General features: G+C 44.9%; 1 protein-coding gene across 4 annotated transcripts; it reads left to right on the top strand.

Moving 5' to 3' along the window:
- The first annotated feature begins 660 nt into the window (after nt 1-660).
- BCKDK (branched chain keto acid dehydrogenase kinase) lies at nt 661-24,144 on the top strand. Of its 4 annotated transcripts, none has more exons than XM_054995376.1 (14): nt 661-759; nt 8,458-8,524; nt 9,513-9,595; nt 10,950-11,162; nt 12,161-12,229; nt 12,644-12,754; nt 13,235-13,282; nt 14,140-14,259; nt 14,720-14,818; nt 15,779-15,852; nt 17,246-17,374; nt 19,470-19,559; nt 21,998-22,159; nt 23,091-24,144. In XM_054995376.1, exons 4-14 carry the CDS (start codon nt 10,968-10,970, stop codon nt 23,233-23,235), a joined length of 1,242 nt encoding a protein of 413 aa, XP_054851351.1. In that variant the 5' UTR covers nt 661-759; nt 8,458-8,524; nt 9,513-9,595; nt 10,950-10,967; the 3' UTR covers nt 23,236-24,144. The 4 variants fall into 4 exon arrangements, with proteins under 4 accessions (XP_054851351.1, XP_054851350.1, XP_054851352.1 ...); XM_054995375.1 differs by lacking the exon at nt 661-759 and adding an exon at nt 5,998-6,087; XM_054995377.1 differs by lacking the exon at nt 661-759 and adding an exon at nt 6,023-6,045.
- The last annotated feature ends 1,066 nt before the right edge of the window (nt 24,145-25,210 follow it).

Genomic DNA, 25,210 nt, shown 5'->3' with positions numbered 1-25,210 from the left:
GAGATCCCAATGTGAAACAACTGGATTGGAGTTCATTGAGAGGTTTTATGCTACCTTGAACAAAATTTTGGAATTTCTTACTCAGACGTGTATTATAACGTTCTTACTGCATTGTTCTGAATTGTGTAATCCAACTTGAATAGCAGCTAGAAAGACAAAATATAAAGAAGTTAAAAATTAAATCGCCAGTCATTAACTCCTTTAGCAAAACTGTTGAATAGGCTCTGTATTTTCTTAAACGGGTTTTACTTTTGCATAATTACATTTCAGACCGACCATCCCGCATTTCATGGACCCCTGACTGCTGATTTTTTTTCATAAAAATGACCGCATGGTGCAGAATTCCTCATAAGATTTCACTGTTTATGCCGGAATTAAAAAAAAAATCTTCAAAGTGCCATTAGATCCGCGTTTATTTCTATCGCAGCGATCACATCTCACCCCTGATTTCAACATCCTTGTCCTCAAAGTAAAGCATTTAGTAATTTAAGCCCTCCATTCCTCCGAAGACTACATTTCCCATATAACTTTCCCCTTCGTGACTTCTTCGCGCGATGCTTTCTGGGCTTCGAAGTTTTGTGAATGCCCTTCATGATTGGGCAACCTCCATTGTGGGACTACATTTCCCATGTAGCATTGCTGCCTGACTCCGTGCTGATGGGCACCTCGCCCCTCTCTTTTGCTTTCCCCCGTAGAAGAGGACAGCTGGTTCAGTCCGGTCCTCAAGTGTGGAAGCTGCTGCAGTATTCGGCATTGGCGGTAAGAGGCCTTTATGGGACGTACCATTACGCTCACCGGAAGAGGGGACAAAGTTCCTTCTGAGTCATATGTTATGCCAGAGATGGAGAGCGCCGATGGGTGAAATGCAGGACCCCCTAAATTATCTAGGTGGGAAGCTGTGGGTTAGAGGAGAGGGAGCTACGATTCTTGGGTTCTCTTCGTAACCCAGGGAAGGGTATGGTGGAGTCAGAGCAGGGGATGCTGGGATCCAGGACTCCTGGATTCTTTGGAAGAAAGGTTGCCATCCTCCTGGAGTTCTGGAATTACAACAGATCTCCAGACGTCAGAAATCAGTTCCCCTGGAGGAAATGGTTGCTTTGGAGGATGGACTCTGTGGCATTATAACCTGCTGAGTTCCCTCCCCAAACCACACCCTCGCCAGGCACCAACCCCAAATCTCCAGGAATTAGAAGTGGCATCCCTAACTGCTGTAAATAAGAATTTTGGGTTCCTTCCATACAATAGGGCATAGACAAAAAGCATTGTGTTGTAATGGGATGGGGGGAGTTTGATATGTTAGGGGGTTCTGTGAGCTAAAACCTGTATCCCCTGTGAAGCCCATTAGGGTAAAGGTTGCTATGAGTCCCGGAATCTCTCTGCAGATCCTTTGGACCAGGGAGGAAGGGGTGGGAACCAGATACCTGCATTCTGTCCCCTTGCCTCTCTCAGATTTTAAATTGCAAGTTTCTTGATGCAAGATCTCTCTGGGTTTTTGTAATTGCTCTGCAAAGCCCCTTCTACATTGATGATTTGGAATATTTAAAAAAATCATGACCCAATAACAGAGAAGAGAGATGTGAATTTGAGCAAACAGTAGGAGGCCAGTAAATGAAACCGAGGGAATAGAAGGGAAGGACAGCAGTTGGCATATAAGAGTCCTGTTATATCTGGCTGCAGGACCTAAGGCATACAGTGCTGAGAGAGGCTGAGGCTGGCACCCAAGATGTCCCTGTGTTCTTCCTTTTCCTATAGCCTGCTGTAACCTAGACAAGAGAATGTAAACAGTTGGACTTGGCAAGGAAGAGACAATTGTGTTGCAACTCTTGGCACCATGAAGCAGTTGCTATAAATGCTCCCTCGAAAAGGGCGTTCAAACGAGTCATGGTGGAGAGAGGTGATCTTGAGAAGAGGGGTTTGGCCCCACTCATTTCCCCGAAGGCAGGAGAGACCTGTCATTCTTTTGCATATGTAGCTCTAAAATGCATTGATTAGCACTGTGTAAAAATTAAACTACTACTATTTAGAGAGTCCAAGTATGCCCAATCGTCTGTTCAGCCTGGTAATTTAAACACATTGCACAAGAGGGATAGGTGTTATTGCTTAAGAATCACTGAGTTAGGAGGACTGGTTTTCAAAACGGTGTTGTGGGGGGAACCTCTTGGAGGTCCTTATCCACTCATTTTCCAAGTGGAGGCATCTTAATGGTAAGATCCATTGTTCAGCACTGCTGACCATTCCCTGAAACGGAAGTGCAGGCCGTGTTTATGTAAGGCTTGGCCAGTGCCCTGTACGGACTCTGCACCCTAATGCATTTCCCTCCCCCACCCTGAGAATCCTTTGCCGTGCTCTGAGGTTTCTTGGCAGGTGAGTCAATGTAGGTTTCCTGTAGATGGAAAATCTTTGAAAACACCAGCATGCAGGTCAGTTGGTGCTGGGACCAGGCCTCCCCAATTCCATAGAGATACCGTCTCTCCGTTTCGGTTCCTACCAGTTCAGTGATGGTTTTTGAAGCCTGGTTGTGGAAATGAGAGTATGGCTTTAAAGTGCCCTTTATATTAGAAGCTTGCATTTGTTAAATAATAACCGACATGTAAGCCATCTGTTTCTTAATCTGAGTAAAGTATAACTGTGAGCCCTACTTTTAAATAACTGCCTGCTTTGTACAGTTGCTGATCCACATTTTTTTAAAATGGAGAGGGGAGAACTCAGCCGAGGGCTGTTTTTCATGGGACTTCATAGCCCTTTGGAAGGGAAATACCTATACTGAATCAGACCAGAGATCCACCAGCCTGGCTGCTCCAAGGGATTTGAGGAGCAAGGCAAAGTGGTGATTGGTGACCTCTCTTGGTCAGACTGGTAATTTGAAAGACGCTGCAACTATTAGTAGCAGCAAAAATGTGAAGTATCTTAAATGTAGCAAGTAAATAGCACGTATACAGTGCTTTTCTCCACTTCTATTCTAAAAGGTTCATATAGAATCATAGAGTTGGAAAGGGCCATACAGATCATCTAGTCCAACCCCCTGCCCAGTGCAGGATCAGCCTAAAGCATCTCTGACAAGTATTCATCCAGCCTCTTCTTGAAAACTGCCAGTGATGGGGAGCTCACCACCTCCCTAGGCAGCTAATTCCACTTTTGAACTACTCTGACCCTGAAAAAGTTCTTCCTAATATCCAGCCGGTACCTTTGTGCATGTAATTTAAGCCCATTGCTTCGGGTCCTACCCTCTGCTGCCAACTGGAACAGCCCCTTGCCCTCCTCCAAATGACAGCCTTTCAAATATTTAAAGAGAGCGATCATGTCCCCCCCTCAACCTCCTCTTCTCCAAACTAAACATTCCCAAGGCCCTCAGCCTTTCCTCGTAGGGCTCAGTCTCCAGACCCTTGATCATTCTTGTCACTCTCCTCTGCACCCTCTCGATTTTGTCCACATCCTTTTTGAAGTGAGGCCTCCAGAATTGCACACAATACTCCAGGTGCGGCCTGACCAAGGCAGTATAGAGAGGGGCTATGACCTCCTGCGATTTCGACGCTATGGCCCCTTTGATACAACCCAAGATTGAATTAGCCTTTTTTTCCACCGCATCACACTGACTGCTCATATTCAGTTTACAGTCCACTCTTACCCCAAGATCCCTTTCACATATACTACTGCGCAGAAGTGTATCCCCCATCCAGTATTTGTGCTTCCCATTTTTGTGGCCCAGATGTAATACTGTGCACTTGTTTTTGTTGAATTGCATCCTATTCACAGCTGCCCACTTCTCCAGAGTATTCAGTTCTTGTTGAATTTTAATTCTGTCTTCTTGGGTATTTGCTTCTCCTCCTAATTTGGTATCATCAGCAAATTTAATGAGCAGCCCTTCCACTCCTTCATCCAGATCATTGATAAAAATATTGAAAAGTACCGGGCCCAAAACTGAGCCCTGCGGCACCCCACTGGACACCTCCTTCCAATCTGATGAAACGCCGTTGACCACCACTCTTTGGGTGCGGTCCTCTAACCAGTTCCCTATCCACCGAACTGTCCTATGGTCCAGTCCACAGTCTTCCGGTTTGCCCATCGGAATGTCAGAATATAAGATATAATGTGAGATATAAATTATCTCAGTAACCCTAACAACAATCCTGTGAGTTAGGTTTATATTCTTCTTTTGAAACTGTGCATGCAGAAAAGCAGAAAGAACCCTGAGAAGAGAGTGTCTTATTTAAGGCCACCCACATCATTCATGGCTAAGCTTAGATTTGAAGCAGTAAATTCCCTGGCTAATAGTTTATGCTATAATCTTGCCGCCTTCTGTATCCTTATAATCTTAATAAGTATTTAACAGCTGTCAAGAAGCAGTGATTTATTTTATCAAGAAATTGTGCTAAAAGTGTACACCCATATCATCAGATGTAGGGATTGTTTTACGGTACGCAGAAAGCTAAAAAATATGACAGACTAAAAGGGAGATTGTTGCCTATTTTGAACCTTTCTGTGGAAGGCCAATTGTAAACGCTGAAATGTTGACGCTTTAAAATAATTCCTTCTCTGCTGTGGCAGCAACAAATGTGTTGTGTTAGAGTCAAGAAAACGAAGCTGAAGTTGGTTCCCAGTTCCTTATTTGCAGTTCCAAGTCACTTATTTGCAAATCCAAACACAAATATTGGGGGAAATTGAAAAGTTTTGCACCCAAAAATAAAATTTGGAGGAGCACATATTATACACCTCCATATTAAGGGGATTCTGCTTTCTAAGTGGATCTATGCGGGGTTCTCCTACTAAGCCCAGTTCTTGAGTTAACAGCTTGAAAAGAGGGTGCCCCCGGGACAGATCAACATGCAGAAAGGGCTGCACCCCAAAAAATCTTTGGATCACCCCAAATCACTGGGAACTGGGGACTAACTTCAGCTTCGTGTCAAGAAACGATAAGTTTTGAACAGGGCTGCCATTAGCTGCCACAGGCCTCCAAACAAGAACACCACCACCCGTGCTGCCCAGATTGAACCCAGGCCTTCTGAGGCTTGTTTTCATGGGTCTTGCCTACCTCTACCAGGAGGAACAGCATCCTGGGATTTTCTACCCAGTCCCTGCCCCCTTGGAGTAGGATTGCCAAGTGTCTAGAGAAAGTGTCCTGTCCTTTTAATAGAAACGTAATTTGTGGAAATCTGTAGTTGAAGCTTTTCATGGCATGGAGCTAAATAATGCCTTATGTGGAGGAGAGGCATTTTTCTCCAGGCAGGTGGCAACTTTACTTGGAGGTTTTAGTTTTGATGTTTATGAAGCCCTCTGCCCAGATTTTTCTTACCTGATCGATATTCCTTGATGCATAACCATCAGCACTAAGAAGGATTTTAAAAAGGATAACATAGGGTTACATTATTTTAAGTAAATGGGAAGTGCCTGTATTTTGGTTGGGGAAGTTAATAAACCTTTACCTGTAAGATGCAATAGAGGGGAGGGGGCAGAATCAGTGGTTAATAATCAGGACTTATGCACATGTACTCAGAAGTCAGTCCCACGGATTTCCATGAGGCTTCTTTCCAAGTGTGTGCCGTCTGAATCCATTTCTCCCTAAATTTACTTTTTCAAAGCAAAGCATTTGGAATTCTTCTCTGCTGTGTGTGTTTTTCCAGCTGCTTTTGCCCTCTCCTGCCAGCTTGACTCATAACTAGAATGGTTGTCTGCGCCCCCGCCCCCCCCATGCAACTGTGTTAACCTCTGATTGGCTGCAATCGCTAATGAATACGAAGACAGGCCAAGCTTTTCGGGGGGCAGAAACAATTCTGCAATTAGCACCCACCTGGTTTTGGTGTGCTAAAAGGTGGCTGAATGTTCTGGAATCGCCCAGGCCTGTTCTCCAGGTTCCTTTCTGGTTCTGCTCCCATTTCTCCCCCTCCCTGCCAGTCTCAGCCGCTGGGGTGAAATGAGGTCGCTGGCTTAGGGAGGGGCCTGGCTCCGCTGCTCTGTGTGCATAAGCTTTGCCAAGAGCCTGAAGGCTCTGTTGATAGCAGCCAGAGCTGTGGTGTTTGTGCCTTTGCAGCATTGCCTTTTTGGAATCTGGTGAGCAGCATGGAAAGGAACTCACAGCCGCTTGGGTAGGAGGTGGGTGAACGCATTTGGGCTTCCCGGAGACCCCATCGACCCCCATACCCCATCAGCCTGAGCCCAGAGTGAGCCGCTTGTACTCAGCTTCTGGTTGAGTGCTCTAGCTTCTAGTTTTTGCCAGACCTCACTCTGCAATTAGAACTGGAAATAGAACCCAGGTGTCCTGCTCCTTGTTTTAACCCCTATCTTGACTCGCCGGCCACTCTGGTTTGGCACAGGGCTAGGGTTGCCAATCTCCAAGTGGTAGATGGTGGTCTCCTGGAATTACAACTGATCTCCACACCATAAGTGATCCGTTTCCCTGGAGAAAAGGGGCTGCTTTGAAGGATTTGATGGCATTACACCCCGCTGAAGTCCTTTCTGTCCCTAAACTTCGCCTTCTCCAGGATGCACCCCTAAAATCTCCAGGAACTTCCCATTCTGGAGCTGGCAACCCTATGATAGGACCCAGGAAGTGTGGCTTGCAACCTTCTTTGTGTTGAACTTCAGGAGAACCCGCAGGCTCTGGGATCATCATCATCATCATAATTGTGCTTATCAACCACTCTTGTAGACAGATTAGTGCCCCACTCCAAGCGGTGAACAAAGTCAGAGTTGTTGTCATCTCCACAATACAGCTGGGGAGCTGGGGCTGAGAGGAGTGGCTTATCCAAAGCCACCCGCAGAGTTCATGGCAGTAGTGGGATTTGAACCAACAGAGTGCTGATTCTCAGCCCAACTGCGCTGGCAGCTTATGTCCTTAACCCCTTTGGCCTCTCTGTCGTCCCCCCCCCCTCCAATTTGGGAATTAATCTTAAACGTTCTGGCTGTTAAGGTTTGTCTTGTTACAGCCTTCTAGCATCTATTTCTCAGCCCGGTTGTAAATCTGTGTTTTGGCTGTATCACTTTGGACTGCATGGGGGGGAAGGGGCATGTATGACAGAATGCTAATCTGTACAAAAAAAAAATACCCTGCATGTAAAAAATCGGTATATGCTGCTTGGCTAGCACCTTTCCCCCTGACTCCTAGATGTCTCTGTGCAGTTAATTCATTTTTAATGGAGGAGCGTTCAGCCCCCTAGCAACTTGATGTGGTACAGCCCCGGAAGAGTGAGGATTAGAATTAGGGGAGTGGGAAGTCTCACTGTGTCAGCCTACCATTTTCCAGCCTTTTTGGTTTTCTTGCTAGGTTGTGTATCCCCACTCCCTACAAAGGAGGCCTGACTTGGGTCTCTTTCTGGTTTGAATTTCCCTCTGCATGTTTCTTAGGAGGCAAAACTCAGTATGGTGTGTTTGTGTGTGCGTGTGGAGGGGGGCCAGGGTGCTGCTGTAAAGGCAGAATTGACCTGACAGGCACAGAAGGGGTATTGCTGGCGGTGGCTGATGTGAAGTAGAGTTTAATGGTTAGAGCAGGGTGGCCTCCCAGCTTTCTGGGCACTTGCGTTCTATCCCTGGCTCTGAGATGGTAGAGAAATCTAATGGTTATTAGAGTAAAGGGGTTGGGTGCCAAGATTCCTGGCATGTCTGGGATGAGAGAAAGGAACTGATATGGAAGAGTGACTCCCTCTCCTACTATTCTTTCACCTGTTCCTCCAGGTGAGCAGGCCAGAATTGGCTGCAGAATTCTTCTGGTGAGCAGGAACTATTAAAAATCTTGGTTTTAATTCAAAATTTTCTGGACTGAACAAGACAGGGGATAGACATTTTAGAAGTAAACGTATGAGTTTTAATCCTACATGCTTACTTTCTAGTAAAGAGCATGAATGCTGGAAGGAGGAGAAGATTGGATGATTTGGGTTTGATGGCCGTGATTCCTAACTTGTGTTCTCAGCGGTGTGTGTGTAGCGGGGGAGTTTTGTCAGGCAGGGAGAAAAACTTCCTAAATCTAGTCTCCTGTTCTTTGTAGAATCAGGGCTGTGCAGAAGGTTGTGTGTACACAAACAGGAGGTGAGAGATTTTCCATACTGAGTTAAGGGTGGGATTTGAGTTCCAGGGAAAGCAGAGTTTGGGAGACCTTTTCAAAATCTGGCCTTCTTTGGCAGTTCATGGCCTTCAGTATTCTTGAGAATATTTCCTCAGGAATTTTTCAGTACTTCCATTTCGTTATTATAAATGTATAACATTAATTTATTTCTGTACTTACCTCGAATTGTTTTAAGGAATTGCTTTTAATCCTGTTTATCTGTGCTGGGAACCAGTCCTGGGTAGAGGGAAGGGGTAGAAATATGTTAAATAAATTTTCCCACAAGGAATACCGACAGGAGTACTCCTGTACTTGCAATGTGCCAGAAGTCAGCTGGGCCTCTTATCCCAGCCTTGGAGGGTAGAAAGCAGGTGCCCAGTAACCAAACTAATTGGTTTCCCCCTCCACTTCTGCTGTTTTTTCAGATGGAGACGGAGCTCTTTGTCCTTGTAGAACAAGGAAGTTGGCGTAAGATAGCCAAGCTTACTTGAGGTAAGTTGGTTTCTGCAAGGTTTTCCTTAGATTCCTCTTGGATTTGAATGACATATTGCTTCTTGTTTTCCCCTCTACTCTCCCAAGTCACGTCAGATTTATATTTGATAAGTTTTGAACCCCAAAACTGTAAAACTGTCAACCTAGGAAATTGGACTATATAGGTGTAAGAGAAGGGGGATGGTGCTGAGAAGATAGATATTCAAGATCCAGTATTCAAATGATAACCCAGCCACAGCAAATGTGATATTTAAGGAATGCTTAGATCATGGATCCCCATGGCGCAGAGTGGTAGGCTGCAGTACTGCAGTCCAAGCTCTGCACATGACCTGAGTTCGATCCTGGCAGAAGCCGGGTTCAAGTTGCCAGCTCAAGGTTGACTCAGCCTTCCATCCTTCCGAGGTCGGTAAAATGAGTACCCAGTTGCCTGGGGGTGAAGTGTAGATGACTGGGGAAGGCAATGGTAAACCACCCTCTAAAAAGTCTGCCAAGAAAACATCGTGATGTGATGTTCCCCCATGGGTCAGTAATGACTCGGTGCTTGTACAGGGAACTACCTTTACCTGGATCATGTTAGCAGCCTGACTATCCCAATCTCATCAGTGCTCAGAAGCTAAGCAGGGTCAACCATGGTTAGTACTTGGATGGGAGACCACCAAGGAAGACTCACCTTCCTGGAAGGCAAAGGCCAACCAACTCTGCTCATCTCCTCTCTTGGAAAACCCATGGTCCTGGGATTGCCATGAGTCGGTTGCGACTTGACAGCACGCTATTATTATTATTATTATTATTATTATTATTATTATTATTATTATTATTATTATTATTATGGGATCAAATTGGCCTCTGAATAGAAGGTCTCTTGGAATGATGGGGCATTCTGAATGGCTTTTGCTGTAAGGTGATTGATGGGTAAGGGGAGATCTCTTGCCCATATGTTCGGTAATCAAGAGGGGTGCCATGTCAGCTTTGTGTCTTCTCACTCTAGGGAATGTACAGAGGCCCTGGCAGAGGGGACAGTGCTGAAACTCGGGGGAAGGAGAAACGTCCCTGTGCCTTGTCACTTTAGGAGTAAGTACATGATAATGTGGATATAGAGGAAGGATCACCTGGATTTTCCTAGCATCAGAAGAGGAAACTAATTTGCATCTGGGCATGAATCCAGGCATTCTGGCCAAGTCTGTCCACAGACCCAGCTGGGCTAGAGGACAGCAGCATAAGAACAAGATGCAAGTTCAGTAGCACCTTAAAGACCAAGATTTTCAGGGTAGAAGCTTTCCAGAGTCAAAGCTCCCTTCTGACTTTGACTCTCAATAGCTTATACCATGGACTTTGGTCTTTGAGGAGCTACCGGACTTGAATCTTGGGCTACAGGAATCTCCTTCACATTCTGCTGTATATCGGTGGTATCCCCTGCCTCACCTACTAGATCAGCTTCTCATGGCTTATTGTCTTCCACTGGAAAGCTGCATCCAAATTTTGACCAACCCACAGGTTAAGAAGAGCGCGAGGGCCATCTGCCACACTTTTGAGTAGATTCTGATCATTTCAGCGTGACGTGTGCAAGAGAACATTGCAGCTCATGGATATCAGATCTTTGCGTCTTCCCATTCTGATGATGTTAGTGGTGCCCAAAATATACATCCTGAGATGTTTGCCACCTTGTCTTATCATAGAGCTGTGGTCAGGCTAAACATCTCAGCAGAATGCAAGCCAACTGAGATGTGGCTGATGAAGCCCTGCCATAGGAGTATATAAATTGCCCTGCTGGGGTTGCACCCGTTTTCCATCTAATTTGCAACACTGTCATGTGAAGCTAACTATCCTGAATTAGACTGTTGGCCCCTGGAGGTCAGTCTTGTGTACTCTGACTAGGAGGGACTCTGTCTTTCACATCACCTGCTACTTGATCAAGAGCCCTGTGGCGCAGAGTGGTAAGCTGCAGTACTGCAGCCCAAGCTCTGCTCATGACCTGAGTTCGATCCTGGCAGGCCAGGTTCAGATAGCTGATTGAGGGTTGACTCAGCCTTCCATCTTTCCGAGGTCGGTAAAATGAGTACCCCCGTTTCCTGGGGGGTAAAGTGTGGATGACTGGGAAGGCAATGGCAAACAAACCCATAACAAAAAGACTGTCAAGAAAATGTCATGATGTGACATCAGTAATGGGTCAGTAATGACTCAGTGCTTTCACAGGGGTCTACCTTTACCTACTACTTGATCATTTTTAAAACTGGCGATGCCAGGGATTGAACACGGGACCTTCTATGTGCCATGTAGATACTCTACCACTGAGCCACAGACCCTCCCCAATGTCTTCATGCCTCAATAAGTTTCCCAAGCAGGGTGGGACTGCCTTCAGGGTTCCATACACACGTGCCGCATGTAGTGAAACTGTTTGAACACCACTCTTCTGTCTTGTCTCCAGGTGTCTGGGGAAGAAACAATGATGTGGAAATCACTGCTGATGGTGGACCTAGGGGGAGCAGGGAGCCGGGCCCCCTGCGTGCTCCCCCTCCTTCTGCCCGCCTTCCGGTACCGGTCCACTTCGGCTATTGATCAGCATGAGCTGGCTCGTGAGAGATCCAAGACAGTCACCTCCTTCTATAACCAGTCGGCCATCGACATAGCAGCTGAGAAGGTGAGCACTGTCCGCAGCTGCAGTTCACAGCTCAGATTTAACCCAAGGTAAATGTATCAGGCAGGACTGGTGTTCTTCTTTCTCAATCCCTACTCCTACGAGGCATCTTCTTCCTCATTTGTAATGAATCCTAGTTTGGGGCCAAGAGCAGGCCTAGGCTTCCCTGTTTGAGCTTCTTGGCAACAGGTTCTCAAGGAAGAGCAGGTCTAAGCAGGCCGGTTGCATTCCTCGGTGCTGGTTTCTGGCCCAGTTAAAATGCAGGTACCTATGTCAGCTTCTGTGCCCTCTGAGCTTGGAGCGACCTGGACCAATTTGGTACCTGGGTGGGCGGGAGAGTAGAAGCATTTTGGAGTTTGTGTTTCCCTCAGAAAACAACCCTTTCATCTGTGGTTATGAACAGAATTATCGCTTGGCTCTTGGGTCCCATTTTGCTAATCACCACAGCTTAATGAGTTCCCCTAACATCTTGGCACTAGCCCTGGAGAGACTGTCCACATGGTTACAGTAGCGAGAATGAAGGCCTAATCTTGTTCATTGTCTGGAGCCTGCCCTGGGGGAAAATGCTGGTTAATTAAATAAACTTTTGCTCGGTTATTTATGCTGAGACTTTGTGGGACAGGCTCTTGTAATCCCTCCGTCTGTTAACGTGTCAGTGCTTGATTTTTTGACAGGGCACCTCAATGGTTACTTAAACGGGGTTGAAATCTTCCCCTTGTTGGCATGAGCTGGAAGAATTAAAGTCTTACAGATTACAAGAGGCATGACTTGTCTGAGAGGTTGCCATTTTTTTTTCTATCAGGGCCTCTTTGGTTCCAGATTGGCCATTGTAGAAAACATTCTTATTTTTCTAGTGGCAGGTAGTTTCCAATAGCAAGAATAAACAATTCATATGTTTCCTTATCTTATGTGGTGTCCTGTTCTCCCCAGGGGAAAGGGCGGGGGAGCTTTGTAGCCAGTGAAGAAACACTTGCAACACTTATTCTCTGTTGTTTCTCCAGCCGTCCGTGAGGTTGACACCCACCACCATGTTGTATTCAGGACGTTCTCAGGATGGAAGCCACCTGCTGGTAGGTGTGAGACTAACAGGTGTTCCTGAGTTGTTATGGCTCCAGATTGAACCCAGGAGTCCTGACATCTAGCCATACCCCTGCCCTGAATTACCAATCTTTATTTTTTAGTATTGCGACATTTCTTTCACACAACTGAGTGATCCTGGTTTATAAGCTAGGATTCTAAATATGGGAGGAGTGGGTTGGTGGAAGGGGTTTTGTCTTTAATTTGGAGGGGACAGCAGCATTCTGACATGAAATTCTCTGAGTATGAAGCAATAGACTAAGGAAAAACACCCTCCTTCCTGATCTAATCCACTGCCCCCATCCTCCAATGACCCTCAGAACTGGTGGAGAGAATTCAGCCCCCTCTCCATTTCTTAACTTCCAAGGATGTGCGATTAACTGTCAACTGCTTGCACATTGTTACAGAAAAGTGCCCGTTACCTGCATCACGAACTACCTGTCCGCATCGCCCACCGCATCAAGGGCTTTCGGAGGCTCCCCTTCATTATTGGCTGCAACCCTACCATTCTCCATGTGGTATGTACGACATGGGCTGGGGTGGGGGTGGGCAGCCAAAGAGATGGACAATGATCCAGGGATGGTTTGGGGACAAATGCAGTCAACAGCCAGGCACCCACAGGGTGTCAGTGATGCAACATACTTGAGCCTTGAGGTTGCTGGTTCCATTTTCCATTCAACCATGGCTGATTGGCTTCAGGCGAGTTATCTGTTTAGCCCCCAGCTGCGATTATGATGCTTTACAACAACCCTGTAAAGTAAATGAGTAAGGATTACCAAGAGAGCCTTAGGAAAAGCCCTATGTAAATACCAAGTACATTGTTCTCTCCCTGGATTACTTAGCATTGCCAGCAACCTCCTTTGCATGCCTTTAAACTCTTCAACAACTCAGCCTTCCTAGACGCTAACAAGATGATCCAGGAACTTGGTGCTTTAATGACAAATATTTTTATCTGTGTTTCTGCTTTACTCATTTCTGTCCTCTCTTTATTTCTTCAGCATGAACTTTACATTCGAGCCTTCCAGAAACTAAGCGAATTTCCACCAGTAAGTATGTATCAGGTCATGGAGCACAAAAGATTGAAGATGTCTTGAGAATCTTCTCTTGTGTTTTCACTATTGTTCTATGTGTGTTTACTTCTCAGGTGTTTTTTTTTTTTTGGTTTCAATTGCTTTTTAGGTGTGCTTTTATTACGCCTGTTAGCTGCCTTGGTGGTCTGGCCTGAGTAGAAACGCAGAATGCAAACCTTGTAAATAAATATAGGATCCTCAAATTGTAATAGAACCATCGGATTTTTATTTAAAAAGCATGCAGATATGATAGCGAATGGCAATACTTTTTTCAACCTGGGTTCAGGGGACAGAGATGGTGTGGGGTTTAGAGCAGAGACAGATGGGCAAGGTAAGGGCTTTTTTCCCTCCCCAAAATGACTTTTATTGTTGTGTTGGTGGTAGAGACTGCTATCAAGTCATAGCTGACTTATGGCAACCCCTGGCGGAGTTCTCATGGCGAGAGACTAATAGAGGTGGTTTTGCCATAGCCTGCCTCTGCAGCCTGGGCCTTCCTTGGAGGTCTCCCATCAAATTACTAACCAAGGCCGACCATGTTTAGCTTCTGAGAACTGACGAGATCGGACTTGCCTGGGCTGTCTAGGTCACAGCATTGTTGTGTTAGGCACTTTTATTTATTTATTTAAGAAAATTGGTGTGCCACCTGCTGGAGACAGCTTGCAAGTAAAACACAACAAAACATGATCTTGTCAATAAAATGACAAATGAATAACATCAGTTCAAAGTGGGACTGCTGACCTTTTAGGGGTTGTTAGTTTTGGACTAAGTGGGGAGGAATGACTTCATGCTCTTGTCTGAATGTCTTCTGTCTCTCCCCGCCCTTTCTCTGACAGATCACAGACCATGATTCAGAGACCCAGTATTGCAAACTGGTCCGGCAGCTCCTCGATGACCACAAGGATGTAGTGACGCTACTGGCTGAGGGCTTGCGGGAATGTCGTAAGCACATACAGGTACTCTGACCCCGACTTTCCCAACCCTGCTGGGTGGCTCTGGGTGAGGTGGGGGGAGCTGTGGCCTAGGAAGCCTGTGGTATGCGGCTCGATACAGTGTGGGTTTGAAAAGAAGAGAACACGCTAGGGCTGCTAGAAGGGGAAGTTGGGTTGAGAAGGGGGAAACTGGAGATTGTCGGGACTCCTGGAAAGTTTCCTCATCTTTGCCATACCTTTCTGGAATCCAGCCTTGCCTTTGTCTTTTCCATCTTTAATCTGAGCTAAACAGAAGGTGGGCGGAGGCACAAAATTCCAGCCAACTTTTCTAAAACATTATAAAAGAACCAATTGAAAGGGAATTTTAAGGAGGCAGAAATAATACTTTCAGGAGACAATTGTCAATGTTTTGAAGACAATAGTCAATGTTTATGGAGTCTTGTGGTTACTCTGAAATTTGTTGATTTTACTGTTCCCGTGCCAGGATGAGCAGCTAATCCGCTCTTTTCTGGACAAGACGCTCACTTCCCGCCTGGGAATCCGGATGTTGGCCACTCACCACCTTGCTTTACATGAGGACAAGGTACAATTTTATTTATGCTGTAATAGTTCTAGTTTACAGCCATTTTAGTTTGATTCTATATATATTTAGCTGCTTATCTTTTTTCTGATAAGCCCACAAACACACACATACATGATGAGTGAAAGTATATATGTCCTTCAATTTCAAAAACAAAATATCATCATTCCCTTTAATAAAAGTTGGTCCACCCTGAGACAAGGGAGGATTTTTTGTACGCTGGGGGGACTCCCCAGATGCACCGATTTATTTTGTAGAACAGAAGATGCTCAAAGCCCTTAAAAATCTTGACAGTGTGGTGAGTGAGGGAGGGGGAGAGAATGGCAGTTGGTGACCGTTGAACGTGGCAGTTGGCCTGGAAAGGGGCAGCAAACTTCTCAGAACCGAGTGAGGCCCTGTGAGTGGAAGGAGGGTTACCTTGTGAAGTGTTGGCTGATGTTTGGGACTGAAAGGGGTGGGGGCAGAATAGCACTGGCTGATAATGATAGGTAGTAATTTGTAGAGAAGAATTAAAAATAAGAACACCCTCAACGAACAGAGAAAAGAGGGAGAGGGACCAAAAGGATTAAAAAGAATGAAGAGGGAGGGAAAAGTACACTTAAGAAAGGGAAGATCATAATTGTGTGAAGGGAGGGGGAAAGCGGAAGATGCCTTGTTGGGGAGAGGCTGAGAACACCTTCAGTTTTTATGGCTGTTCATGTGAGAGCACGTTGGTGTTCAGTGCTGAAACCTAGGTACATTTTGCCTGTCGCCTCCCACCCCGTGCAAGACTATTAACCATGACAGAGTGTCATTGTATCTCTTCTGAAATCAAAGCAGACTGTTTTTGTTCATTTCTCATGAGGTTTTATGGACAGGATGGGAATGGGGGAAAGTTACAAGTTTGATACATATTGTTGGTTTGAGATGTTCCAGTCTGAAATATAATACTGACTTTTTAATTTTTTTAATGTTTTCCTGCAGCCAGACTTCGTTGGGATTATATGCACCCGTCTCTCCCCAAAGAAAATAATTGAGAAATGGGTAGATTTTGCCAGGTATTGCTTGCTGTTGATTTTTAAAAGGAACCTGTATTGGTTGGTTATGTGCTGTGCGCAGTGGTCTGTTGCTTCCCCCTTGTGGCAGCAGGATGTCATTTCACCTCCTCCATTCTGCTGTGTTTGCCTTATGACAATGTAATGTTTTATTTCTGCTTGCTACTACTTCTTTTAAGTCAGTTAAACACATGACAGTAAGCAGGGGTCATTTCATAGAAGAAGAACTGCAGGAACTCATTAGCATAACTCATTAGCATATTCATTAGCATTTGCTGCACACCCCTGATATCACTGGAAGTGTGTCAGAAGGCAACACCCACCCCTGAGGCCCCTTTCCCCAAAAATCTCCAGGTATTTCCTGAAAATAAAGCAGAATGAACTCAAAGCAGCTTACTCTCCTCTGCAGAGCCAGCCCCAGCAGCCCTGCTTGCACGCATGCACTCACTCACCTGGATCTCTCTCTCTCTCTCTCTCTCTCTCTCTCTCTCTCTCTCTCTCTCTCTCTCTCTCTTTCTCTCGTCACGAATGAAAATAAAGCAGCAGAATGAATTGAAGCAGCTTACCCTCCTTTGGAGATCCAGGCCCAGTAGCCCAGCTTGCACTCACTCACTCTCTGTCTCTCTCACACACACTCATGAGTCACAAATGAGAATAAAGCAGCAGAATGAATTGAAGCAGCTTACCCTCCTTTGGAGATCCAGGCCCAGTAGCCCAGCTTGCACTCACTCACTCTCTGTCTCTCTCACACACACTCATGAGTCACGAATGAAAATAAAGCAGCAGAATGAATTGAAGTAGCTTACCCTCCTTTGGAGAGGAGGCAGAGGGGAGGAAAAGGAATCACGTGGGTGGGGCCAAAACCCACGTGACCTCTTTCCCCCTCTACAGGAACGCTGTTCTGGCACGTTCCCCCTCCAAATGAGCCCTGACAATAAGGCAGAACATTAGACCAATCTTCCATTTAACTATTACATTGAAATATTTAGTTAAAACTATTGAATGCAAATTATCACCTGTGTAAGGTTTGGGAGAAGAACTACTGTCAAAATGATTGCCCTTTGGTTAAGTGTGCATAGTAAAAAGCAGCATCCCAGAGCAGAAGTTCTCTTTTTCCTGGATAGTTGAAAGTGTGGGCTTAGGTGGAGCTCACAGTTACAGATGATGTTCTGTTATGTAAAGGAATTGTTCCATGGCTCCTGTGTACAGTTTTCCCAGTGTTGTTTGTGAGCACCAGGTTGTGGGCACAGCTTGGGTGAAATCAAGTGCAAGTGTGAACTGGGGAGACTGGGCATCATCTGCGGTTTATTCTGGAAGAAGTATGTGATGTGTTTGAGAGACAACTTGTCTGAAGCGGGTTGCTTCTATCCTGATCTGGTTGCCGTATTTCCTTCAGGCGCCTGTGTGAACACAAGTACGGAAATGCTCCACGGGTGCGGATCAATGGACATGTGGCTGCTCGCTTCCCTTTCATACCTATGCCTCTTGACTACATCCTTCCAGAGCTGCTCAAGAATGCCATGCGGTGAGTGCACTCCCCTTCCCTTTTTTCAGGGGCAGCCTGTGACGTTGCCTAGAGCACCAGAGGATGCCTTCAACCTGGCCAGCTGGCTGCTTGTCAACACAAAAGGCTTTCTCGGTATCTTACTATGCACAACTAAAGGAGAAAAATAACAATTTACAAAGACTTTCGTGAAAATCTGTTTTTCTAATTTTTTAAAAATGTTTATCATTTTACAGTGACAGTGCTAAAAGTGCTCAAAGTGTAAATTCCTATTTCAATACGATAAATAAGATACAATAGATATCAGAGTACAATAATCATCACCAAGAATCTTTTCTTAAGATCCCAAATCCAAATCAAATATCATTAGTCCAAGATAAGTACAATCAAGTTCATGTTATCCATTAGTCCTTGATGTTGTCTTTTAATTCATGATGCTTTTTCTTTCCAGGAAATGCTTTAAATTCTACATCTTCAGCACAGTATCCAGATTGCCTTTTCCAAACCAAATTCAAAACGTGTCCTACAGGCCTGCTAACATGTTGCATTGCCATGATGTTAAAGGACTGGCAGGCAATGCAACAGTAATGTCTGTGATATATTGACTTATTTATAACATTTACTGGCCTATGAGGAAACTCTGATGAAACGGGAAATTGACATGCTAGCAATCCCGTAGGGCACATTTTGAATTTGTAAATGTTATTTTTCTTAGGTGAATTTACTCCTTTAGTTGTGCCCAGCTGGCTGCTTGGCCAGCAACCCAGCATTGGCCTCACTTGCCCACCGATGCAGTGGAAGGAAATGTGAAGGGGGAATTGCCTCAGAAACCAGAAGTGATGCTACTTCTGGGTGATGTTCTGGAAACCCCCAAAATCTCTATGGTGCCGTAAAAATGTTGGGGATTCCTAGATAGTCACCCAGAAGCGGCATCACTTCTGGATTCCAAAGCCGTTCCTCTTCCCCCTCCCACTTTCTAACACCACATCAGCAGTAAGTTAGCCCCAAGCTGCCTGGCTAGCTGGTGGAAAAAGAACATTTGGGCCAGCCCTGCTCTTTGCAGTTGCTTGTGAAATCCAGACTGCCTCTGTGAGGACAACAAGATGTGGACATCCCCTCTATAAGGAACTTTGAGGAAGTGAAAAACAAGTGGCTCCAAAGGACAGTTTGGTGCTAAGTTTGTTTTTATGCTGCTAAATCTGGCTTTTATCATTATTTAATGTACCATTTTATCAATGTGTTTTTATCTGTAGGTTGTAATCCGCCCTGAGCCCGTCCACGGGGAGGGCGGACTATAAATTTAATAGATGATGATGATGATGATGAGTGTCCCTGTTTTGGGCACTGCCTTCTGTGGAAATTCACTTTGAAGGATATGAGGTTATTAAAGAACAGCAGTCTCTAAAGAAGTGGCTGCTATGCTGAATTAGGGACTTTGTCGTGGTTGCAAAATCTAAATGATTATTCCAGCAGAGTGATGATGTTAGCCATGAGAAAAAAGCAAGAGTCCAGTAGCACCTATAAGACTAACAAAATTTGTGGTAGGGTATGAGCTTTCCTAGCTCTTTTCTGTTGCTACAGACAAACACAGCTACTCATCTGGATGTTAGCTCCAACTCAACTGGCTGGCATTCACAGTCTGAAGGGCCTCCCATAGCTGTAGTCTGAGGTGCTTTGGCCCAGATGAGTGCAAGGCAAGCAAAAAAGGAAACAGAGAAACAGTAACAGCAAGGGCCTGGAAAACAACAATATAAAGAAGACCAGGAAAGCTGGGTTGGAAAAAAACCAGTGTGTTTGGGGAACATAGGAAGGCATGGGGGAGGGGTGGAGAAAATAGGCAGAAAGGTGAGAGAGAGAGAGAGAGAGAGAGAGAGAGAGAGAGAGAGAGAGAGAGAGAGATGGCCAGAAGCTGCAGAGATAAGAGGCTGAAGTTTGCCTGCTGATCTAAAATAACTTGCCACATCTTTGACCAGGCTTTCCAACAGTGGAAGAACAAGACTGCAAGTCTTCTCTTTGGATTGTGAAAGAGGTTTAGCACAACACAAATGAGAGATGTGTTGGGCTGCTGTTGAGCAGGGGATGAAGTTTTAAATTCTGGCCGTTCCCTTCCTTGCAGAGCCACCATGGAGTCTCACTTGGACACACCGTATAACGTGCCGGACATCGTCATCACTATTGCCAACAATGACATTGACTTGATCATAAGGTATGCCTTGAATGGAGCTTCTTCAAGTACAATTAATACTGCTTTTTTCCATAGAGGTCAAAAGGAACCACCGTGGCTGATCACGGTAATTTCTGCCACTTATTTGGACTTTTTGTCTTCCGGCTGTACGTGATGTTTTAGCAGGTACAAGAAATTTGGCATCAGCGGACAGATCTTATGGGTATTTCTGAATCCATTGGGACTTATTGCTGGAGTGAACGTCTAGAGAGTCCTTCCTCCGAGTGGAGAGGCTTATGGCTGAATCTCATTTGCTATGTTGTTGCTTATTTGTCTGGTCTAGTTGGAGTCTTCTGGATTGTAAAAACTTACCAGAGGATCTCTCCAAACCAAATGAATGAGCAGCAAATGAGATTCAATGTAAGGAAGTGTAAAGTTAACCTTATAAGACAAAAAAGAAAATCCTAACCACGTATGCACTGTAGCCGGAAATGGCAGTGTACAACCAGGAAAAGGATCTTGGGGGCATGGTAGGTAGCTCAGTGGAACCGCATGTAGTGTAAAAGGCAAATTCCAAGGTAAGAGTTATTAGAAAACCAAGTGTTAATAAAATATCCTATACTGTAATGCTCTTGAATACATTGGTGGTGCTGCCACATTTGGGATATAATATATAGTTCTGGTCACCCTATCTTAACATATATTGATTGTAGAGCTGGAAAAAATATGCAGAAAAGGGGCAACCAAAGTGATCAAGAGGTTAGAGTATCTTCTCTGTGGTGAGAGAAGCCTGAAAAATAGATCCTTTTAGTTTCAGACAAGACAACTAAGATGGGACATGATTACAGAAATACACATTGCATGGAAGAAGTGGACACAGAGAGAGGTTTCTTCCTCTCCCAGAATACCAGAACTCACAGTCAACCTGTGAAACTGATTAGCCATAGATTCAAGACAAACAAAAATGCTGTACTTCTTTATTAATATAATTAATAATAATAATAACATTCGATTTATATACCGCCCTTCAGGACAACTTAATGCCCACTCAGAGCGGTTTACAAAGTATGTTATTATTACCCCACAACAAACCCCCCTGTGAGGTGGGTGGGGCTGAGAGAGCTCCAGAGAGCCGTGACTGACCCAAGGTCACCCAGCTGGCTTCAAGTGGAGGAGCAGGGAATCAAACCCGGCTCTCCAGATTAGAGTCCCGTGCTCTTAACCACTACACCAAACTGGCTCTCAAATTAGTAGAATTTGCTGTTGCAAGATGTGGTGTCTGTTAGTTTAACTGTTTAACTATTAGCCATTCTCTCTGAATGGAACTTTATTGTTCAATGGCAGTGTTCCTCTGAACATGAGTTGCTGGGGGTACAACAGGAGGGGAGGGTGTAATGATTTCAAGAAATGGGTGCGTGTGTCTTTAAATGCTTGGTTTGAGCTAGGTGAAGAGTGGGGGTGAAAGAGAGGAATGAATGAGCGATGTGATTGGTTGACTGAGATTGTGGGCGGAGTGAATGCAGTTTAGACTGAGAGTGCAGGAAGAAAGGGGGGAGTCAGAAGAAAGGCTTGCTGTGTGTTTCCTGAATATGTTGAAGTGTTTATGAGCGAAATATAACCTGTGTGGAACCTGAACTGAGCATGTTTGTGAAAGGACACTCAGTCAGGGAAGAGAGGCCAGCTGTGTGCTGCCTGAGCAGGTTTAATATTTCTGTGAATGAGAGTCAGAGGAAAGCAGGCTAGCTGTGTGCTGCCTGAGGAGTTTAAGCATTTCTGTGAGACAAATATTGAGTTAGAGAAAGAGGCTAACTGTGTGTGAAGCCTTAGAAGAGGTCTGTGTGAATGAGAGTAAATGAAGTAACTTTAAGAACCGAGAACTACATTTATGAAACCAATACGCTTCTTGACTAAATAAAAGTTTATTTTTGTTTTGTTATATTCCAGTGTAGCTGTTGTTGCTATATCCCATTCCTATCCTCAGGGCCACATAGAACCACGAAGGAGCCTGACGCTTAGGAACGTTACCAAAAGGGAAAATTTAAATAAAATATCTTGGAATAATATATTCCTGGTGGCAGCAAACTACCCAGAGGGTGTAAGGGAAAGATTAAAAGAAACATCTACCCCAAGGAAAGGAAAGATCGTAACAGAGGGCTTCTGCCTTCATGCCCAACTTGTGGGCTGCCTGGAGGTACCTGGTTTGCGGCTACCAGAGATTGGATGCTGGACTAGAGGAACCTTTTGCCAAAAGACAAAAACATATTTAGCTGGAAGACAAAAAGTCCAGATGAGTGGCAGAAATTCTGGATCAGCCGCAGTGGATCCTTTTGACTTCTAGGGGGGGGGGGGGAATTGTATTAATTGCTCTTGAAGAAACTCCATCCAAGATGATGCTCTTTGGCAGGTGGGATATAAGAAAGGAAGAAACGGCATCAGCAATGACATGACTTCTAACATCATATCCTTTTTTTTCCTGGTAGAATTTCGGACCGAGGTGCTGGAATCCCTCATGACCATGTTGAAAAGGTGACTGATTATCACTTCACCACTGCTGAAGCCAGCGCCCAGGACCCTCGTATTAACACTCTGTTTGGCAACATGATGGAAATGGGGAACAGCGCCCAGTCAGGGCCCATGCATGGGTAAGAATAGGGGGTACCAAGGGGAGAATACATGGGATTTTCCAGCAGCTACTGGGCAAAACGAGCAGGGTTGTGTACCTTTGGGGAAGAGAACACATGAAGCTGCCATATACCGAATCAGACCATTGGTCAGTATTTACTCAGATTAGCAGCAGCTCTCCTGGGTCCTTTTTAACAGAAGCTGGGGATTGACCTGAGACTTTTGGCATGCAAAACAGAGGCTCTACCACGGAGCCATGACCCCCTCTCCATTCTACACCCACCAAATCTCCTGTCACTAGGAGCACTAAGGCTAGAATTGGATGAATCTCTACTGCTGTCGCATTATTTTGCAAGTTTTGAGGCTTTTCCAGGCATTGCCCCTTCACCTTTGTATTAATAACTGCAATCTGAAAGACTGGAAGTGCAGTAAACAGAAAAAAAAGAAGAAAACTCAGTTTTCAATATGTCAAATGTTTCTTAACCTGGGCCGATTCCAGACGACTAACCTTAAATCGCTCCACGCCGCCCTCTTCCGGATCGCGACGGGGAAAATGCGAAATATCGCGTTTCCTCGCGCGAGTTTTGCGCGTCGTCGCGCAAAACTCGCGCGAGGAAACGCGATATTTCGCATTTTCCCCGTCGCGATCCGGAAGAGGGCGGCATGGAGCGATTTAAGGTTAGTCGTCTGGAATCGGCCCTGTATTATGCCAGACCACTACCTTGAAAAGTACCTTAATGAGATGTTAGGCCACCTTGCAGTTAGCCTGGTCTTTTTTTTTTTTTAAGTAAAATTTATCATGGAATTATGGCCATGTAAAATCACTTTCATGCACCTTCCGCCAACTAAGTCTCCTCCAAACTGCATGTAGGGCTCTTCGCTCCTTCTGCGACCTACTGCTAATTTCTCTGCAGCACTTCCCATCCATCGTTTTCTGTCTTTCTTTTCCAGGTTTGGCTTTGGGCTGCCGACCTCCCGTGCCTACGCTGAATATCTGGGTGGCTCTCTGACCCTCCAGTCCCTGCAGGGCATTGGCACAGATGTGTACCTTCGCCTCAAACACATTGATGGCAAAGAGGAGAGTTTCCGGATCTAGAAAACCCTCTCTTGATGGGCTGAGCCCCTCTCAACTGTTGGACAAAGTTTTAATATATATGCCCAACCCAGTTCTGCATGAATTCTTGTTCTCCAATGGATTTTTAAGAATGCTACCCCTCTGAAACTCTTCGCTCCTGGATATTTGGACATACTTCTTTCTTTGCGATTACTGAGGGGCATCATCACTTGTTGGTTAGTCCAGCCTTCTCAGGTGTACTCAGTGGTTTACAATCCAGATTATTAAAAGAGCCTGTGGACAAATCTATTATTCCCACCCCCTTACGTGGGTTTATTTAAAGCCACAAAATGGTACTGGAACAAACGAAAGTCAGTTTTTGTGGCCCTCTATACACTGCCAGGTCCATCCAGGCTCTCGCTTGGCCTAACATCGTCCTCTCTGCTGACGGATACAAAGACTTTGGGTGTGGGAACGCTTGTATTGTTGCAAGTCCTCACCTCATTTGGTCCTCTTGGGCTCTTTTTGAACTGAAAAAAAGAAAAAACTGATTCTGAACACGTAGTGTCAGAAATTTCCCTCTTACTACGTAATTCTCTGGTGAGGACTTCTGTAACATCTTGACAGGGAAACCAACATTTACACAACAGACTTCAGCAGGGAAGGACTGTTTGTGTTGCTCACAGCCCTGAAATGCCCTCAGCTTGAGAGGGAAAAGACTGCCACGACACCAAAGAGGTACCTTCACCCTCTTCCCTACATGGTGACGTATTTTATATCCAGCCTTTCACAATTCAATCTTTGTGTTGTCATTGTCTCATTTTTTTATCACAGGGAACAGGATGAGGGTTTTCTCTTTCTTTCCACCATCATTTAAAGGAAAGTGGTTACAAGACAGATTCACTTTTTTTGCTGTGATAACTCCAATAAAAAGCTCAGATTCCAAAACCATGCAAACATCGTTGACTTGATACATGGGGTGGGGGGGGGGGGTGCTAGGAGAGATGGTAATTGAGCACAGCGGTTTTGTGGCTCTGTTTTTTAAAAAAATAACTTATATCCAGCCTTTTGCCCTCTCAAGCAACACGCAAGCTAGCTTACAATCAATAGTAATACAACAAAGTAAAACCGCACTATAAATAAATAGGAAAAGACAATACAAACATCATAAAATGAATCAACAGCCAAAGCAATGCAAAAGTCAAAGGCTTGGGAAAATTCTTTCATATGTAACTTGAGTATCAACAATACATTCCAAATTTGTTTTGCTGCATCATCCAGCCAGCTCCCAGGCAGCATATTGCTTCTACTTGCCACTAGAGAGTTGGTAGGTCCGGCATATTCATGCACGCCTAACCTGGTCACTGAAGGGGAAGGAGGTGTCAAGCAGAAGTGTGTTTCCTTAAAGAGAGTACTGAGAAAGCAGTGCAATGCCATTTCAGTTCCATATGCACCATAGCTCATGGCTTGTCTAAACAGGACTTGGCCAGAACATTTTCATACAAATCCAAAGGGAAAAGTGGGGGATACAACTTTGAGAAACAATTTTGTTTCCCTTAGAGGTGGTGCAATATAAATCATTTTACTCTGCCTTGATGATGTACACATTTTTGACCATTGTGCAGCTGGATAAAATTGTTCTGCGTCCTGGATCGGATGCATTAAATGCCAGTTGGCTGTTCTTGGGATTCTGCATTCAGCATTCCGTACCTGGAAACTCATAGCCAAAGTGATAAATTTGCAGTTCAGGAGTGCATGTTTATCACCAGCTTTATGTTTCAGAACTGGCCCTTCCTGATCAAACGTCCAGGTTTTTTAAAAATAGTATTGCTAACAATATTTTTTAGACCATGTCCAATAACAAATTGTAGATGATGTATGACCAGTCAATCTTTGGAGGGGTTACAGAAGAGCCTTTGTCATCCCTTCAGTTTCTGCTTATGTGTGGACCAAGGAGCTGAATTCCCTTTTCCTGGCTGACATTTTGATTGACCAATTAATTGAGACTAATTAAATG

The sequence above is a fragment of the Eublepharis macularius genome, chromosome 12, assembly GCF_028583425.1.
Source record: "Eublepharis macularius isolate TG4126 chromosome 12, MPM_Emac_v1.0, whole genome shotgun sequence".
Classification (NCBI taxonomy): Eukaryota; Metazoa; Chordata; class Lepidosauria; order Squamata; family Eublepharidae; genus Eublepharis; species Eublepharis macularius.
This window is presented reverse-complemented; position numbering and strand designations above follow the sequence as displayed.

What these genes read in the sequence shown, in the direction of transcription:
- BCKDK (XM_054995376.1), top strand. Translation starts at nt 10,968, where the DNA reads ATGATGTGGAAATCACTGCTGATGGTGGACCTAGGGGGAGCAGGGAGC. An exon ending in AAATGGGTAGATTTTGCCAG is followed by an intron (nt 15,853 to 17,245) that starts GTATTGCTTGCT and finishes TATTTCCTTCAG; the next exon opens with GCGCCTGTGTGAACACAAGT. An exon ending in CAGTCAGGGCCCATGCATGG is followed by an intron (nt 22,160 to 23,090) that starts GTAAGAATAGGG and finishes TTTCTTTTCCAG; the next exon opens with GTTTGGCTTTGGGCTGCCGA.